This window comes from Amblyraja radiata, chromosome 5 (genome assembly GCF_010909765.2).
Source record: "Amblyraja radiata isolate CabotCenter1 chromosome 5, sAmbRad1.1.pri, whole genome shotgun sequence".
Taxonomy (NCBI): domain Eukaryota; kingdom Metazoa; phylum Chordata; class Chondrichthyes; order Rajiformes; family Rajidae; genus Amblyraja; species Amblyraja radiata.
In genome coordinates, this window is record NC_045960.1 from 88,852,507 (window position 1) to 88,872,252 (window position 19,746).

At 44.2% G+C, this 19,746-nt stretch overlaps 1 protein-coding gene across 1 annotated transcript in view; it reads left to right on the forward strand.

Annotated features, from left to right (window-relative positions):
- Positions 1-11,233: 11,233 nt before the first annotated feature.
- Positions 11,234-19,746, forward strand: part of lrrc1 (leucine rich repeat containing 1) — a 147,340-nt gene continuing 138,827 nt past the window's right edge. The window contains exon 1 of the mRNA XM_033021694.1: positions 11,234-12,053. Coding sequence (XP_032877585.1) covers positions 11,895-12,053 — 159 coding nt within the window. The 5' untranslated portion in view covers positions 11,234-11,894. The remainder of the gene's footprint in view (positions 12,054-19,746) is intronic.

Below are 19,746 nucleotides of genomic sequence, written 5' to 3' on the forward strand. Positions count from 1 at the left end.
ACCTTCACAATAACCTGTTGTAAGTTTGTCGAGTTTGTCGGAGCTGAATCAATTGGAAATGTTTATTTGTTGTATAACCTTCCGAGAAGACATTATTGCCAACAGTATGTAAAACCATTCTAATTACAGCAATTGGTCTAGTTAGGCGACTGCAATACAGAGCAGTTATGTTACATTCAATTGAAATTATTACTGCAGACCTTCACAATAACCTGTTGTAAACTAGTCTAATTGATGCAACATGGTGCCGAATTGTTTGGACACATTTATTTGGATGTACAACCTTCCTAGGACAAGTTATTGCCAACCATATGAAAAAAAAAATTCTGCTTGCTGCAAGCAGTCTAGTTAAGTGTTTCCAATACAAAGTAGCTATGTTATATTCAATTGCTGTTATTTCAGTGGACCTTCAGAATAACCTGTTCTATACTAGTCCACCAGATGTCATTCATGCTGCTGAATTGATTGGATACATTTATTTGATTGTACATCCTTCCTAGCAAAACTAAAATACCTCCCAACTATGAATTGGAATGCTTTTTCATACGGCTGGGAAGGTTGTACAACCAAATAAAGTTTTCCCATTGATTTGTAAGGTTTCATGAATTACATTTACTAGACGAGTTTAAAACAAGTCTGCTGCAATAATGGCAATTGAATGTAACCTAGCTACTCTGTATTGGAAAGCACTAACTAGACTCTTTGCAATAATTAGAATGCTTTTTTCATATCATGAGCAATAAGTTTACTATGAAGGTTGTACACCCAAATAATCATGTCCCATCAAATCAGTGCCATGAATTACATCTGCTAGTTTACAAGCAACAGATTATTATGAAGTAATCAAAAGGAATTGGAGATTTACACCACAGATAGACACAAAATGCTGCAGTAGCTCACTGGGTCAGGCAGCATCTCAGGAGAATAGGGGCAGCACTGTGGCACAACGGTAGAATTGCTGCATTACAGCGCTTGCAGCGTCGGAGACCCGGGATCGACCCCGACTAAGGGCGCTGTCTGTATGGAGTTTGTTCATTCTCCTCGTCAACCCATGGGTTTTCTCCGAGATCTTCGGTTTCCTCCCACACTCCAAAGACGTACAGGTTTGTAGGTTAATTGGCTTGGTGTACGGGTAAATTGTCCCTACAATGTGTAGGATAGTGCTAATAGAAACATAGAAACATAGAAATTAGGTGCAGGAGTAGGCCATTCGGCCCTTCGAGCCTGCACCGCCATTCAATATGATCATGGCTGATCATCCAACTCAGTATCCCGTACCTGCCTTCTCTCCATACCCTCTGATCCCTTTAGCCACAAGGGCCACATCTAACTCCCTCTTAAATATAGCCAATGAACTGGCCTCGACTACCCTCTGTGGCAGGGAGTTCCAGAGATTCACCACTCTCTGTGTGAAAAAAGTTCTTCTCATCTCGGTTTTAAAGGATTTCCCCCTTATCCTTAAGCTGTGACCCCTTGTCCTGGACTTCCCCAACATCGGGAGCAATCTTCCTGCATCTAGCCTGTCCAACCCCTTAAGAATTTTGTAAGTTTCTATAAGATCCCCTCTCAATCTCCTAAATTCTAGAGAGTATAAACCAAGTCTATCCAGTCTTTCTTCATAAGACAGTCCTGACATCCCAGGAATCAGTCTGGTGAACCTTCTCTGCACTCCCTCTATGGCAATAATGTCCTTCCTCAGATTTGGAAGATAATGTGCAGGTATCGCTGTTTGGCGCGGACTTGGTGGGCCGAAGGGCCTGTTTCCGTGCTGTATCTCTAAACTGAACTAAACTAAAATGGATAGGTGACGTTTCGGATTAGGAACCTTCTTCGGAAATAAAACCAGTGTTAGCCCAAGAAGTGCACCCTCTGCTGGCCAATTAGAAAATGGTTGAGAACAAATATGTGTTTCACTGGCCATGAAACCTTCTGGTGGAAGAGCAAAGCTTGTCAATGCTGGAATGTGTGACATCAACTGAATCTAATGCTAGCAGGGGGAAAGGGGTGTGTAAAGGGGGATGGAAATGTGGTACTGCATTTATTACTAAAATAACTGCACTTTAAACATGGAAATCAAAATGACTGTGGTTATCTAAAAATGATATCGTTCATGATAGAGATACCAGGAACCGCAGATACCAGGAACTGGAATCTTATGCAAAACACACAATGCTGGAGGAACTCAGCAGCTCAGGCACATCAGTGGAGGGAATGGACAGACCACTCTTGACCCGCTGAGTTTCTCCAGCTCATTGTGTTTTGCACATGTTTGTGATATTTACCATTGGGTGCTATTAACCCAAACTGGGCTCAAAAGCTTAAAGTAGAGAGTTATCAAACGTTTTCAGGAACCATCTGCAAAAATGTAGCATTTTTCTTTGGTTTCTGCTAAATCCCAGGATGAATAACAGTTGTTGAAAACTTGCCACATTCTGGGCAAATGTACATAGAATCCTTCAGTGAATATCCCAGACTTTGGGTTCATCAGGAGGTCCTATTAGGGAATAGAATCATCAGAGGATGCAGTGCATTCGGTCAGATAGTCATGGCATTCCAGGTCTGCATCTTTGATTCACTATACAATCTCATGGTATCAAATCAAGCAATCTTCCTTTGCTGAATCTGAAGAAGGGTTTCGGCCCGAAACGTTGCCTATTTCCTTCGCTCCATAGATGCTGCTGCACCCGCTGAGTTTCTCCAGCATTTCTGTCTACTTTCAATCTTTCTTTGCTGTCTTGTTTGCTCTACCCATTCCATCGCCAAAGCCAATGGAACTAGTCATCTCTCACTTACCTGCCAGTGAGACCTTGCTTTAGACTGCTGCCTGCTGCATTCCCACTATTGCCACAGTGAGCAATCATAGAGGGACTGTAACTACCATGAGAAATGAAGACTACTGGGGGCATGGCCGATCGAGTCGAACGTGAAATAATGCAAAATGAAAAGTTTGGTCAGGTCAGAATATCTGTGAAATGGTATGATTTGGAAAGTGTGGATGAACAGAAAGGTTGTGCCATCTTGCACGATTTCTGAGCGAGAGCAGGTTGATGCTGGGAACTGGAGTAAAAAACAGACTGCTGGCAGAATTCAATGGGACAGGCAGCATCTGTGAAGGAAAAGGAATGGTCAATGTTTCAGGTCATGATGGTGAAGCGGGAAGGTGGCCAGTGTGAAGAGGCGAGAGGGAGGAACGGGCTAGGTGAAACCGGGGGAGGAGGGAGGTGATGGGCAGAGGCAGAGGCTGGAAGTTGATAAATGGAACTGGATAAGGGGGGATTGGTAGATGGAACCAAGGCAGCACAGCGGTAGAGTTGCTGACTTACAGCACCAGAGACCAGGGTTCGATCCTGACTATGGGTGCTGTCTGTACGCAGTTTGTACATTCTCCCCATGACCACGCGTGTTTTCTCCGGGTGCTCTGGTTTCCTCCCACATTCCAAAGACATGCAAGTTTGTAGGTTAATTGGCTTCAGTAAATTGTAAATTGTAAATTGTCCCTTGTGTGTAGGATAGTGCTAGTGTATGAGGTGTGCGCTGGTTGGCGCAGATTCATTTGGCTGAAGGGCCTGTTTCCATGCTGTAAAGTCTAAAGGTGGGAGAGGAGATAGACAGGGTTACTGAGTTCATAAATGGAGGAATAGAACACAAAGGCAAAGAGTTCATGCTTGAAACAGTCTTTGGTTTGGTATCAGCTAGATGTCTATGTTCTAAAAACAGCAGAAATATTTAAAATGGTCTATAGGATGTACGCTGTGCTGAGAAACATAGGTTATAAGCAGAGATTGGAAAACGTAGAACTGTTCTTGGAATAGAGCAGATGAGGTTAATCTAGGTTAAACACAAAATGCTCGGGTAACTCAGCGAGACAGGCAGCATATCTGTAAAGAAGGAATGGATAACATTTCTGGTTGAGATCTTTCTTCAGACTGACCCAATCAGGGTCTCGACCTGAAACATTACTCATTCCTTCTGTTCAGAGATGCTGCCTGTTCCGCTGAGTTACTCCAGCATTTTGTGTTAATCTTCGGTGTAAACCAGCATAGAAACATAGAAACATAGAAAATAGGTGCAGGAGTAGGCCATTCGGCCCTTCGAGCCTGCACCGCCATTCAATATGATCATGGCTGATCATCCAACTCAGTATCCTGTACCTGCCTTCTCTCCATACCCTCTGATCCTTTTAGCCACAAGGGCCACATCTAACTCCCTCTTAAATATAGCCAATGAACTGGCCTCAACTACTTTCTGTGGCAGAGAATTCCACAGATTCACCACTCTCTGTGTGAAAAATGTTTTTCTCATCTCGGTCCGAAAAGACTTCCCCCTTATCCTTTAACTGTGACCCCTTGTGTAGGAAGGAACTGCAGATGCTGGTTTAAACCAAAGATAGACACACGATGCTGGAGTAACAGAGCCGGACAGGAAGCATCTCTGGAGATAAGGAATGGGTGATGTTTCAGGACAAGACCTTTCTTCAGAGATATATAGAACAAATGAATGAAAGATGCAAAATAGTAAAGATGATAAAGGAAGTTCATTCTTAACTGTTTGCTAGGTGAGAATGAGGAGCTGGTGTGACAGGTGGTGGAGGGACGGAGAGAGAGGGAATGCAGGGGTTACTTGAAGTTTAGAAATCAGTATTCATACCACTGGATTGTAAGTAGCTCAAGCTAAATATGAGATGCTGTTCCTCCAATTTGCATTTAGCCTCATTCTGACAATGGAGGAGGCCTAGGACAGAAAAGTCAGTGTGGGAATGGGAAGGGGAATTAAAGTGTTAGGCAACCGGAGATCAGGCGGACTGAGCAAAGGTGTTCAGCGAAAATGAACACCCAGTCTACGTTTGGTTTTCTCTCATCTACTGTATCATTGTTCAAGATGTGGACTCTTATACATCGGCGAGATCAAACGTCGACTGGATGATCATTTCACTTAACACATTCGCTCAGTCTGCCTGGACCGACCTGATCTCCCGGTTGCCAAACATTTTAATTCCCCTTCCCATTCCCACAAGACTGCCTTCAAGTTTCATAAAGCATTTTATGTCTAAGTACAAGTTAAGAGGACATTAACTATCCTTGAAAGGATTCTTTCAAACGTAACGCCAGCAAGTCCGGGGAAACTGGAATCAGGCTACAGTCTAGTGGCTACAGTCAAGCATGTTGGCAAAGGCTAGAGGGCACAGCTTTAAGGTGAGAAGGACAACATTTATATGATGGGGACATTATTTTTTTCACAGGTAGAGTAATGGTGTCATCTGAAACACACTGCCAAGGGTGGTGGTTGAGGCAGATACCATAGTGGCATTTAAGATGCTTTTAGATAGGCACATGTATATGCAGGGAATGGAGGAATATGGATAATGTGAGGGCAGAGGAGATTAGTTTAACCTGATATCATGTGTCGGTCAGACATAATGAGCCAAAGGGCCTGTTCTGTACTGTTCCATGTTCTGTGATTCTCAGAAAACAGAAAAACACTCGATACGCTCAGCAGATCAGGTAGCCTCTGTAGAAAGAGAAACACAGTTAATATTGTAGATTTGAGATCCTTCATCAGAACTTGCTTGGGTCCCAGACCTGAAACATTAATTATTTCTTTCACAACCTCTATTTCTGACATTTACTGCTGTTATTTCAGCTTTCAAGCATTTGCATATCTGTTTCAATTTTCATTTACGAAGACATCAGGTATTGCTTAAGGCTAGTCATCATATAATTAGAACAATTAAATGTTGAAAACCTTGTATATTTGCTTGAGTATGCACTTGATGAATTAATGGTCTGAATCATAATTTTAACAATTAATATTAATTCACCAAACCTGTATTCTTATGTTACACTTGTATGCACCAATTTAGATATTTTATTGCAAAAGTTCTAATCCATCCTTTTGTACATGTTGTCCTTTATTTTTCTAATGTTCCTCTATTTACCGATCATAAGGATCATACAAGCGTAGAAGGAGAGATGAGTCCAGACAAGATATTGGAACTCGGTTTGGGCAGCAAAGTGGCACATCTGGTAGAGTTGCTGCCTCACAGTGCTAGAGACCTGGAGTAAATCCTGACCTTGAGCTCTGTCAAATTAGACCATAAGACATTGGAGCAGAATGAGGCCATTCAGCCCATCAAGTCTGCTCCACCATTCAATCATGGCTGATCTAATTTTCCCTCTCAATCCCATTCTCCTACCTTCTCCCTGTATTAATCAAGAAGCTATGAATCTCCACTTTAAACATTGGCCTCCACAGCTGTCTGTGGCAATGAATTCCACAGATTCACCACTCTCTGGCTAAAGTTCCTCCTCACCTTCACTAAAGATCATAAACTCTCTTACACATGTTCACCCTGTGACTGGGTGGATTTCCTCCGGTTGCTCTGGTTTCCTCCCATATTCTAAAGATGTGCGAGTTTGGAGGTTAATAGGAATCTGTAAAATTGGCCCTAATGTGCAGGGAGTGGATGCAAAAAGTGAGATAACATAGAACTGTCAGATGGCTCAGAAATGGAAAGGACTCGAATGCAGGCTCACCGAGAAGTACTGAAGAAAACCCAAAATCCAAACGCAAATGGAATCGAAAGGCATAGAACTGCTATCAAACCAACAGAATGCAGAACTGATTAGTCAGCACCCAATTGAGTGATGATCTCAGGTATCTATACCTAGTGATAGATTGGGATCGTTGTCTCGTTGTAGGACATTGATCATTCTTTTAATCTGGATTTTTAACTCATGTATTGTGTTTTTTTTAATATAATTTATGATGCTTTTATAAGTGATATACTAAGATTTTATATGTATTTTATGATATTTTTTTAACATGCAATGCATTTTTATGTAATGTTGCCCCTTGTCCGGACCTCGAGTCCGTAATAAAGTTTATTATTATTAGTATTATTATATTGGGGGAGCAGATTAAATGCAGGTGTAACTCCTAATAGCTCAGGGGAGGAGTATGGAAAGAGTCTTAAATGTCTGGAGTTGTGGCATGTGTGACAAGAACGAGTGTGAATGGGTAATCGATGATGGGCATAGGCTGAAGGGCCTGTTTCCATGCTGGATCTTTCAGTCAACCAATCAATAATGTTCTGGAGGGGGAGATGAGCTCAGCCAAGATTTGGAACAGGATCTTTCCACAGAGAAGCCGGTGATGTATAGCTTTTCACTGTATCTCGGTACACGTGACAATAATAAACCTGCAGATGTTGAAATCTCGAGCAAAACAAAGTGCCGGAGGAACTCGGGCAGCAACTGTGGAGGGAATGAACGGGCAAAGTTGCGGGTGGGCATCCTTCCTCAGACAAAAAAGACAACAATGTGCTGGAGTGCCTCAGTGGATCAGGCAGCGTCGCAGCTCTTCTTCAGACGGCAGGGTGCCGGGTTTCCAAAATGTCACTGTATATTCCGCAAATGTCCATTAGGAGGTGCAAGTCGGCAACTAAATGTCCCAGCGCCGCATCTTCTCCCCGGTGTACGTTTGTGACCCACGGTTGGGGAATGTGGCAGCGCGGCTGACCTTGCATGTAACTGGAACTTGCAATTTCGTCTATTTTTTTTGTTGTAGGGTCTAACCCAAACGCCTACTGGCTCCAGGACGTTAAACTGGCTCTGAATCCCATTTTTCTTCCTCACAATTTTCATAATACTGCAAACTGGGGGGATTGAATTAATCTTGTCCTTTGGAGGAAACCACGCAGAATTTATGGCTTAAATTAAAACGAATTTACTCAAAGCAGCGAGAGAGTGATAACTGTGGTAAACGTTAACTTTAGCCAAGGAGAAGGTGGGCGCACTCTCAAGATTGGCGAGGTGTCCAGCATATTCTGAACGGGCCAGGCAGCAGCATCTCTGGAGAAAAGGAATAGGTGACGTTTCGGGTCGAGACCCCAATATATGAGGAAGGGTCTCGACCCAAAACGTCAACTATTCCTTTTCTATATGTTGCTTTTCCTGCTGAATTACTGCAGCATTTTGTGTCTATCGTCGGTGTAAACGAACAACTGCAATTCCTTCCTACAAAGCATAATCTGAAACTCTTCACAGCAAGCAGACAATGACAAAGGTGTCCCACAACATCGCCCAATATAATTGAGAATTCACCACACACACGCGCATACAGATCTGTACTTGGAGAGGTTGTTAATTAGACATCAAGTCAGTAACAACTTTAAACAAAAAGGAGGATTGGAAAATATTGAGTTTAACCATATAACAATTACAGCACGGAAACAGGCCATCTCGGCCCTACAAGTCCGTGCCGAACAACTTTTTTCCCTTAGTCCCACCTGCCTGCACTCATACCATAACCCTCCATTCCCTTCTCATCCATATGCCTATCCAATTTATTTTTAAATGATACCAACGAACCTGCCGCTACCACTTCCACTGGAAGCTCATTCCACACCGCTACCACTCTCTGAGTAAAGAAGTTCCCCCTCATGTTACCCCTAAACTTCTGTCCCTTAATTCTGAAGTCATGTCCTCTTGTTTGAATCTTCCCTATTCTCAAAGGGAAAAGCTTGATCACATCAACTCTGTCTATCCCTCTCATCGTTTTAAAGACCTCTATCAAGTCCCCCCTTAACCTTCTGCGCTCCAGAGAATAAAGACCTAACTTATTCAACCTATCTCTGTAACTTAGTTGTTGAAACCCAGGCAACATTCTAGTAAATCTCCTCTGTACTCTCTCTAGCACGGCCAAAGCAACGTTGATTTTCTTAAAACCATGGTCCAAACCAATCCATGTTCTCCAGAGATGCTGCCTGGCCCGCTGAGTTAATCCAGCACTTCATGGTTTTTTTTGTTGTAAACCAGCATCTGCAGCTCCGTGTGCCAACAGAGACTTGTTGGGGTCCACAAATTGGAGGCAGGCGGCCGTACTTCCGAAATTTCTGATCCTTGGATAGAAAACATTTCATTAAATAATGCATGAAATATATATGACACTATCTCGTCGCACGCTCTATTGCATGCAGTTGCTTTTACGGTGCAGTTTTGTTTTACTACACGTTGTGTAGAGATTTTCGAAAATATAATTGCAGTTGTTCGTGTTTTATATATGCCAACTGCTCAAAGCTCACCTAGACGCTGTAGAGTCAAATTACACGGGGTATAAACAGAAGTGGAATGTGACCTGCCGGCTTCAACTTGCTCCGTTGTTCACTGAGATCGGCCAGGATCAGATTCGCAAAGCCCATGTAAAAACAAAACTATCGATCTCACTGCGTTGGCTCATTTTTTTAAAATCCTGTGAAGACGCAAGAGACAGAAAGGAGAACAAGAAAGGGTAATGATATGCAAATAGAAACCCCATTCGCCAGGACAGATATTTATAAGAACTCATTCTTTGTAACAACCTTAAGGGAATGGAATAAACTAGACAACAATATAGTCAAATCACCTTCACTAGACAGTTTTAAGGGGGGCACAAACAGCACGTTACTATGCACAACACATCCAAGTTGGCAATATGCAGAGTACTGCCCTGCCGACTACAAATTCAGAAGGGTGGTTGTTAGAGAGAAGGGTTTCGGCCCGAAACGTTGCCTATTTCCTTCGTTCCATAGATGCTGCTGCACCCGCTGAGTTTCTCCAGCTTTTTGTGTACCTACAAATTCAGAAAGTTCGGAAGGAGGCTGCAGACGCTGGAATCTGGCGCAAAACAAAAACAATTCAGCGGGTCAAGCAGCATCTGTGGAGGAAGAGCCACGAGGTGTAGGTTTTGAACCCTTGTTCAGAAAATAATTTCCTCTCAGTTCCACATCCATTATCCCGAGATTCTGCCCACTGGTTCTGAACTCTAACGATTCCCAAGAGAACACTCGTAGTTTGGATAAAAGAGCGTCTGAAGAAGGGTCCTACTACCCCAGGCGTCACTTATCCATATTCTCCAGAGATGCTGTCTACCCGTTGAGTTATTCCAGCAGTTCCTTGTTTCACCGAATTTAGAAATACTAAATACTAAAGAGAAACTCTTCATGGACTCAAATGTTGACCGTTTTTCTCCCCACAGACAATGCCTTGACCCGATGAATGTTTCCGGTGTTTTCTGTTTTTATATCAGGTTGCCAACATTTGAGTCTTTTTTAATTTTACTGCCAATCAAGAAATTCGAGTCAGCACCGCCATTCAATATGATCATGGCTGATTATCCAGAATCAGCATCCCGTTCTTGCTTTCCCCCGTATCCCTTGATTCGCCCGAAGAGCTAAATCTAACTCTCTCTTGAAAACATCCAGCGAATTGGTTTCCACTGCCTTCTGTGGCAGAGCATTCCACAGATTCACAACTCTCTGGGTGAAAACGTCTTTCCTCTTCTCAGTCCTAAATGGCCAACCCCTTATTCTGAAACTGTGACCCCTGGTTCTGGACTCCCTCAACATCGAGTAAATTTTTCCTACATTTACCCTGACCAATCATCTAATGTTTTTATTTATATGTTTCTAAGTTCCGGGTCCAGGTCCTTCTGCAGAAGAAGGGTCTTAACCAAAGTGTCTGAAGAAAGGTCTCAACTCAAAACTTCAACCATTCCTTCTCTCCAGAGATGCTGCCTGTCCCGCTGAGTTGCTCCAGCTGTACTATAATATGTAAAGACTTGGATAGAGTGAATGTGGCGAGGATGTTTCAAGCAGTGCGAGAGTCTAGAACCAGAGGGCTCATCCTCAGAGTAGAAGCACATTCCTTTCGAATGGAGATAGAAGAACTTCAGCCAGAGGGTGGTGAACCTGTGGATTCTCATTGCACCACCTCTTGCACATGTTAGTAGTTTTATTATAGCCTTGTGTACATTAACGACAGCTGGTAGGGTTGTCGCCTTGCAATGCAAGATACATAACCACTGGTGCTGTCTATACTGAGTTTGCACGCTCTCTCTGTGACCGTATGGGTTTCTTCCGGGTTCTCTAGTTTTCTCCCGATGACGTGTGGGTTTTAGATTAATGGGCATTAGTAAATCGTCCCAAATGTGTACATGGAATGAATGGGAAAGGAAGGTACATACACCCAGTGATCTATGATCCGCGATACTCGATGGGCCGAAGGGCCTGCTTCCATGCTGTATCTCTGAACTAGACTAGCATGGTTTTACTGGACATCACACAGACGGGGTTTCGCTGTATCTCGGAACATGTGACACTAACAAACCAATAGCTCTGTGGAAATAGTGTACTCTTCCCCTTCTTTCCGAGAGCCAATCTAAGGCAAGACAACTTTTTTGGAGAAGCAAACTGCTCAGATCACCATCCAAACGTGGTGTCAAAAACACCACCTTTTCACTTTCTACGGCAATCCCGGCTCCTGCTCCCGAATTGCTTGCTGCACCTGCAAATAATGTAATGGGCTGCAACTTTTAGGTGGCCTGGTCACCATGTGAAGTAGATACAAGCGCTGTCGTGGGAGGCGTGCACTAGTCACCGGGTCTGCATACGGCGATCAGAAACACAGGCTCGCCTCGGTTTTATTTCCAAATCTCCCCGCACAAACACACACAGACTGGCCTCTGGGAATGTTGACGTCAGCTGGAAAGAGGGAGTGTATGTTCCGGTTCAGGAACTAGAAGGCGGAGGAAACTGTGAAGGAGACGGTAACAAAACACAAATTAAAAGAGCGGAGGAGATCATGTAAAGTGGAAAGAAAGGCAAAGAAAGCGCAGTGCAAAATTCATCTCACCGAGAGCAACAGGAGGGAGAAGAGCAAAGCGAGCCTGTGGTTTTTAACTCGACTTATTTATGTTGACATTAATGTGTATTTTATTTCACTTTGCTCTCCGCTCTCCTTGCTTGTTCTGTTGCGGGAGGCGGGCGGACTGTGGAGCCTGAGGGCAGCGAGCCCGGAGCTTTCCATCCGAGCAGCCCAGCCAGCGCTTTACCCCGAGCCCACCTCCACTCCGGGACCATGTTCAACTGCATCCCTCTCTGGCGGTGCAACCGGCACGTCGAGGTGGTGGACAAACGACACTGCTCGCTCCTCGTCGTCCCCGACGAGATCTATCGTTACAGCCGCAGCCTGGAAGAGCTGCTACTCGATGCCAACCAACTGCGGGATTTGCCGAAAGTAAGTAAGCGACCGGCGACTGCTTGCTCTCCTTGGTAATTGCTGCCTCCCCCCCCTTTTTTTGCTCGCTCCACTTCACCTCTGCGTTCCCAGCGCTAAACCAACTTTGTTATAAGTGAGGGGCGAGAGAGAGAGAGTGGGAGAAAGTGGGCCGGGTAATGGTTTGCTGTGATTCCACACACCGTTGTGGATTTTGCCCAATATAACTTCCTCAAAGCAAAGTTTGCAACTTCTGCAACACTGCAAGCTTGCAACTTCTGCAACTTCTGCAGAGGAAACGTTCACTCCGGCAAATAAAAAGTTTTAAAAGCGGTGGGTGGCGTGGGGAGATTATCAAGGTATCAGTTTCATGTTTAAGATGTTTGTCTTTTTTCTTGAAGTGAAGTATTTGCATGTTTTAAGGTTAGCAGCTTTGTAAGCGAAAATGTCAAATACCTGGTGAAGTTGACTTTTGAAAATCAAATTCCAGGAGCTGGAAATCTGATTTTTTTTAAAAAGATAAAATGCTGGAAGTACCCAACAGGTCAGGCAGTATCTGTGGAAAGGGAAATGTTTAAAGTGTCAAATGGGATACTCTTGGTCAGAACTGGGAAAACGACAGTGTTTTAATTGGCAGTAAAAAAGAGTATAGAAGCTGGGAGGTCATGTTGCAGTTGTATTTAGAATATTGTGTTCAGTTCTGAGCACCATGTTATAGGAAAGCTTTTGTCAAGCGTGAAAGGGTTCAGAAAAGATTTACGAGAATGTGGCCAGGACTAGGAGGTGTGAGATATAGGGAGAGGTTGTCGTATTGCTTATTTTGCCATTTTTAATTATTGACTATTTTATTTTTTCTTTCCTGTAAAGCACCTTGAATTGCTGTTTGCACGAATGGTGCTATACAAATAAATTTGCCTTTGCCTTTGCCTTTGCCTTTGAGTAGGCTGGGTCTCTATTCCTTGGAGCACAGGAGGATGAGGGGTGATCATATAGTGCATAAAATCATGAGAAGAATAGATCAGGTAGATGCACAGAGTCTCTTTCCCAGAGTAGAGGAAGCGAGGACCAGAGGACACAGGTTCAAGGTGAAGGGGAAAAGATTAAATAGGAATCTGAAGGTTAACTTTTTCACACAAAGGGCGGTGGGTGTATGGAACAAGCTGCCAGAGGAGGTATTTGAGGCTGGGACTATCCCAATGTTTAAGAGACAGGTACATGGATAGGACAGGTTTGGAGGGAAATGGACCAAGTGCAGGCTGGTAGGACTAGTGTAGCAGGGACATGTTGGCCAGTGTGGGCAAGTTGTGCTGAAGGGCATGTTTTCACACTGTACCACTCTATGACTCTAAAGAATGTCTTGGGTTAGTTTACTTAAGGATATCCCTGTATGGTATTTATTGATTTGCATATTGGTGGAAATCATGTTGTGCATTGACCCAGGAATGTAAATGTATTTTATCCCTCCACGTTGACAAAGGCAGAATTGATTTGGTGATGCCTGCCACTCAGGGCAGGTGAGACCAAGGGCAGGATGGTTGTAGATAGACCCTTCCCTCATCTCTGGGATGTGGTATTACAACTTGTTCTGGTTGGAGGATAAGATTTCGCCTCTTGTTTGCAGGTTTGTTTTGCATAGAGCCAACCCTGTTCCAGCTGCGCGGGACCAAGCAGAAAGGTGCTTGTCACTAGCTTTGTTCTTGGTCTGAAGTCAGAAGAATGAGGGGGAGGGGGGGGGGGTGTATGGGAAGTGGTATTTTAAAGCAGCTGATTCACTGTACAAAAGTACTTGGTGCCATTGTGTCCAACTTTGCATTTAAAGTTTTCTTGATTTTCATGCCTCTTGCCTGGAAATAAATATTTGTGAGGAAGTTTATTCTAAATTAAACTTGGGTGGCACAGTGGAGCAGCTAGTAGAGCTGGTGCCTCACAACTCCAGAGACCCAGGTTCAATCCTGAACTTTTATGCTGTGTGTGTGTGCAGTTTACATGTTTTCCCTGTGACGGCATGGGTTTCCTTCTGGTGCCCTGGTTTCCGCTCACATCCCAAAGTCGTGAGGGTTTGTAGGTTAATTGGCCTCCATAAATTGCCTCTACTGTGTAGGGAGTGGATGAGAAAGTAGGATAACATAGAAGTGGGGTGAACAGGTAATCGATAGTCAGTGTGGACACGGTGGGCCGAAGGGCTTGTTTCGATGCTGTCTCAGTAAACCTAAATTGACATTCTTCTTAATGATATTGATGTTTTCAAACTGACTCCATAGAGAGCATCTTCATCTGATCCTGACAGGTTTGTTTGATTTGGATGTCACTGCAGGGAGTGCAGATACATGCTCCAATAATTCTATTTATTTATCTATTATCTATTTATTTATTTATTTATTATTTATTTCGAACAGAATAAAAGAATAAAAAGCAAGTGTGAAACCGCATACAAAAAACAAAACAAGAATATTTATAAAGTGTCATAAACAATATCTATAAATAAATGAAATCGTATGTGTCCGAAAAGGAGCAGGAAGAAGCCAAAGCTTATTAATTCCCACCCCTTATTCAACTGCTTGTAATTATCTTATACAAATTTAGCAGCCATATGTACACCAGCCACTATATGCACACCAAATTATTTACATTTATACACTAATCAAATATTTACAAAGCCATACAAAAAATAAAAAAATAAAAAGAAAAGAAAAAACCCTCATATACTATACAGTATCTTAGTCATATATACAACCCATCACTCTATAATCACCCTTCCCAATACAATCAGTATAACAAATATCCCACTCACAATCACCTATCCTCATCCCAATATCCTTTTAAACAAGTGTTTTTGTACATCTTTTTAAACTGAATTATGCTTGTGCTAAGTTTTATATCCTGTTTCAGACCATTCCACAAATTCACACCACAGATTGCTATGCGCATACTTTTAAGAGCTGTTCTGACATTGAGTTTTTTTAAATTATGTTTCCCTCTCAAATTATACCCACCCTGTCTTTCCATAAACAGTTTTTGTATATTTCTTGGAAGTAAATAATTTCTTGCTTTGTACATGATTTGCGCAGTCTTAAATGTAACCAGATCGGGGAAAAGTGTTGGAATTGTCACACAAAGCTTTCATAAAAATATAGCCAGACTCTGTGTGGACATGTGCACTGTCCAGTTAGGGGTTAGACGAGAGGATGGGCATATGATCCGAAAGTGGCGGCGCTGCCCTGGCAGCAGCGACTCGCCTGCAGTCTGTTTGTTTTTACTTTTTTGTGTTGTTTTTTTTCGTTTTGTCTAGTTAAGTTTTTGGTTTTTAGGTTGTGTTTATGTGGGGGGGGGGGGGGGGGGGGGGGGCGGGGGTGGGGGGTTGAAACGGGGCTTGCTGTCTCTCCCTTCGGGGGAATGCGACTTTTTTGTCGTATCCCCCTTCTCTGCCTCCGTCTGCGCTGAGGCCTAATGGCGGAGCTAGCGACCTCGAGACTCCGGAGGCAGAGCCAGTCAGGACTTGCCCTGGGCTCGCTCCCGTGAGGGCGGTCCGGCTCGGGGCTGGAACGGCGCTCCCGTGAGGGGCTGTGGCGCTCCCGTCGGGGCGATCCAGCCCGAGGGTGGAATGGCGCTCCCGTCGGAGTGGCCCAGCTCGAGGGAGGTACCGTGCTCTCGTCGGAGCAGCCCAGCTCGAGGGAGGAACGGCACTCACGTGAGGGCGATCCGGCTCGGGGCTGGAACGGTGCTCCGGTGGCTGGGACGACGTTCTGGCGGCTATGACCTGAGTCCGGGGTTCAGCCGCGGGCCGGCGGCTGCGTCCGCTGGACTGGAGGGCGGCAGCTTCGACCACCCCGGGCCTCGTGTTTGAGTCGGCCCGTTTGCGGGGTTCGGTGAGCTGCAGGACTGGTTGTACCATCGCCCGGTGGGGTATCGCCTCAGCACAGAGGGAAAAGAGGAGGGAAGAGACTGCAGCCCTAAGATTTTTGCCTCCACCACAGTAAGGAGGTGTTTGGAGGACTCACTGTGGTGGATGTTAATTTGTGTTTGTTGTTGTTTATTATTGTATGATTGTATGTATGACTGCAGGCACGAAATTTCGTTCAGACCGTAAGGTCTGAATGACAATAAAGGTAATTCTATTCTATTCTATTCTATTCTATTCTATTCTATAGACCAGATGGCATAGTGGTGCAGCTGGTAGAGCTGATGGCTCACAGCATCAGAGACCAGTGTCCAGCCTTACCTTGAGTGTTGTCTGTGTGGAGTTTGGAAGATCTCCCTGTGACTTGGTGTGTTACCTCCAGGCATTTGGTTACCTCTCACATCTCAAAGATGGTCCCAATTGGCCTCCTGGAGAAAAAAAATGTCCCTAATGTGTACGGAGTGGACGTGAAAATAGGGTAACATAGAAGTAATGTTTCTATAGGGACCTGAGAGGTGTGTTTTTGTTTTGTTCCATGCAGAGAATAGATGATATGTGGAGTGCATTGCCGAAGGAGGTGGTGGAATTATATTCGATTACTTGGTTTCAGAGACATTTAGGAGGAGATTTAAATGGGCAAGGCAGAGAAAGATACAGACTCGTATCTAGAAGGGCAAATGGGATTAGTGGGGGCTGGCAAAAATATTGGTATGGACTGAAAAGCCAATTTCTGTGCTGTAAAAAATAAGGTGAGGGGCGTAGGGGCAGGGACACCTTCAAAAATAAGGAATAAAGATGCAATGGTATCCAATGGTATGGAGTCACAAATCACTAAATGTAGCAAGTCAAGTTCTGAGAGCACTAATCCTAAAGCTAACTGGTGAAAACAAAGTACTAGTGTTCATTTGTTGTGACATACAAATCAAAAGCATTGACATTATGTCTCGCTTGACTTTAGTTGGTCTAGGTATACCATAAACATTTGATCTCTATTGGAAGGGTAAATAGAAAATCTGAACATATGAAAAATTTACAAATGTTACATTTGCGCGGTATATGTATTGGGTTATTATTGTCATGTGTACCGAGATACAGTGTTTAACTTTGTTTTGCGTGTGATCTCAGCAAATCCTACCATATATGACCGTATCTGGTCTTGCAAAAGAGAAAATAAACAGTGCAGAATATCGTGTTTTAGCTGCAGAGAATGTGCATATTTATAAAAATGTGGTCTGAAACGAGGTAGACTGAAAGATCTGGAATTAATTGAGAATCTTACATAAATCAGCAAAGGGAAAGACAATAGACAATAGGTGCAGGAGTAGGCCATTCGGCCCTTCGAGCCAGCACCGCCATTCAATGTGATCATGGCTGATCATCCCCAATCAGTACCCCGTTCCGGCCTTCTCCCCATATACCCTGACTCCGCTATTTTTAAGAGCCCTATCTAGCTCTCCCTTGAAAGCATCCAGAGAACCTGCATCCACCTGAGGCAGAGAATTCCACAGACTCACCACTCTCTGTGAGACAAAGTGTTTCCTCGTCTCCGTTCTAAATGGCCTGCTCCTTATTCTTAAACTGTGGCCCCTGGTTCTGGAAAGACTTAAGGGCCTGTCCCACTATGGCGACCTTATTTGTGAGTTCAGGAGAGTTTGCGCTTGCCACAAGCTCGCAGCATGGTCGACACGTGGTTGTAGGTGGTTTCTGGTAAGTCTCCTTCATGGTCGAGAGGAGTTCCCGCATAGTGGTTACTACTCGAGGCCTCAGTTTGTTTGCGGAAAATTTTTCAACAAGCTGAAATTTTTTCTGCAAGTAAAAATTGGTCGGCATGGAGAAAAGCAATACTTTTGAACTCGTAGTGCAGTGTTAGTGGGGTTGCCATGTTGTTGTAGGAAGTTGAGGTAGCCGTAGGTAATCTCCTTTGCTGACCGGGCATTTTAATTGGCTCATTGGGGAAAAAAAACGTAAGCACGAGTTTTCAGAACCAAGGAAAACCGACTGGTAATGTTAAATGCCCGCTAAACTTCACAGCGGTATATCTCTAGCTTACTATAAGTTGTCCGGCTCCTTAAAAGTGTCTCCACCTCTTCTCCCCCCACCCCCTCCCCATTCTGCCCCCTTCTCCCCCCATCTCCTCCCTTCTCCCCTCCTTTTAAAGGACTTACCGTACACTATGCTGGCCGTCTTTAACCTTCCTGTTCATCGCGGGTATCACCTTGGCTTTGCACCTTGTGAATTTCAGACAGCGCACCCCCGCTTTCCCTGGCCCCCGCCTTTGCGATGTGTGTATGTATGTATGTTCAGCGCTGCCGGTCGATCCAGCTCGCGGTTTTTCAGGCGAGTGCCCCCGAGCTTGAAGGTCGCAGGCAGTTTGCTAAAACGTCGCGTAAGTGGGACAGGCCCTTAAAGGGGTGACCTGCTAGGAATCCAGAGTTCGAGGAGAGGTCCAAACTGTGACAATGGGAGGTCCTTGCAATTGAGAAATATCATTGCAGGCAGTGTATGAGTAAAGACTGGGGTGTTCCATAAGTTGATTTTGTTCACGATGAAAAATACACAGTCAATTGTTATAGTTACCATACCTCCACTGTAGTGTGAGAGTAGGAGAGTGTGTGAGTGTGTTACTTCTGCACTCACAGGAATTAACATATGTACATGTGTCAGACTTATTAATTTAATAATATTATGTGTGTGTGTTTGTATGTAGAGGATGTCCATAAGTCAGATGTTTATTAATCTGGGGATAGCCTGACGTAATACTATAGCAAAACTGAAATTTGGATGCCTGTACATTTGAACACTAGTTAATATTTTGATATTATTTCCTTTGCTCACTACCCAACTGATGCCACAAAAGGCATCCGAAGAGGTTCTATCAGAATGATTGGAAATGGATAATGGATCTGTGTTGAGGATGCTGGATGGTCTTTATACTAGATAGTGCAGAGCTGAGGTTTATTGTTCTGATAAATCGAGGCAGGGTTTTTTCAAGGCCACATGGTATTCTAATTTGGGAAAAGCCAACACCATTGACATTTGTTGGAGTTTGGCAGTTTGTAACCAAATAAAATGTCATTCCTTTTCTGTTATCTTGCCACACCTCCGGGTGGCACCACGATGGCAGCCTCGCCAACAGTCTGTCTGTCCTTTCGTTTTTTTTAGTTTGTTTTTGTTATTTTAATGTGTTTTAAAATTTGTGTTAATGTTCTCTGGTTTGTTTTATGTGGGGGTCAGGGGAAACCTTTTTTCAATTTCTTACCTTGACGGAGTTGCGATTGTTTTCCGGGTCGTAAATCCGGTCGCTCTGCGGCCTAACATCATGGAGCTGGAGGCCTTGCTCGGGACTGTCTTTGAGCCCCACCGCGGGGCGTGGACTTACCATCGGAGCCGATTCCTTCTTGGGATCGATGCTCCAACCGCGGCCTGCGGACGTTTACATCGCGGACCTCGCAGTCTCGGGAGAGACCGAGTCGGGAGCTCCAAAGTCGCAGACCCTAGGTCGATCGCCCGGCATGGGGACCCGAGATGTCCTCGATGCAGGAGCTTGATCGGCCCGACGCGGAGGGCCTGCTGGCGGATACGGGAGTTAAGATCGTCCCGTCAGCGGAATGCTCGAGGCCCCCGACCGCAGGAGAACAAAGCAAGGAAGAGATTGAGCTTTTATTTTGCCTTCCATCACAGTGAGGAATGTGGAGGAGTCACTGTGGTGGATGTTTATGTTAAAATGTATTTTTGTGTGTTCTGTTGCTTTTTTATTGGTATGACTGTATGGCAAATCAAATTCCTCATATGTTCCTCATACTATTAAAGTATGCT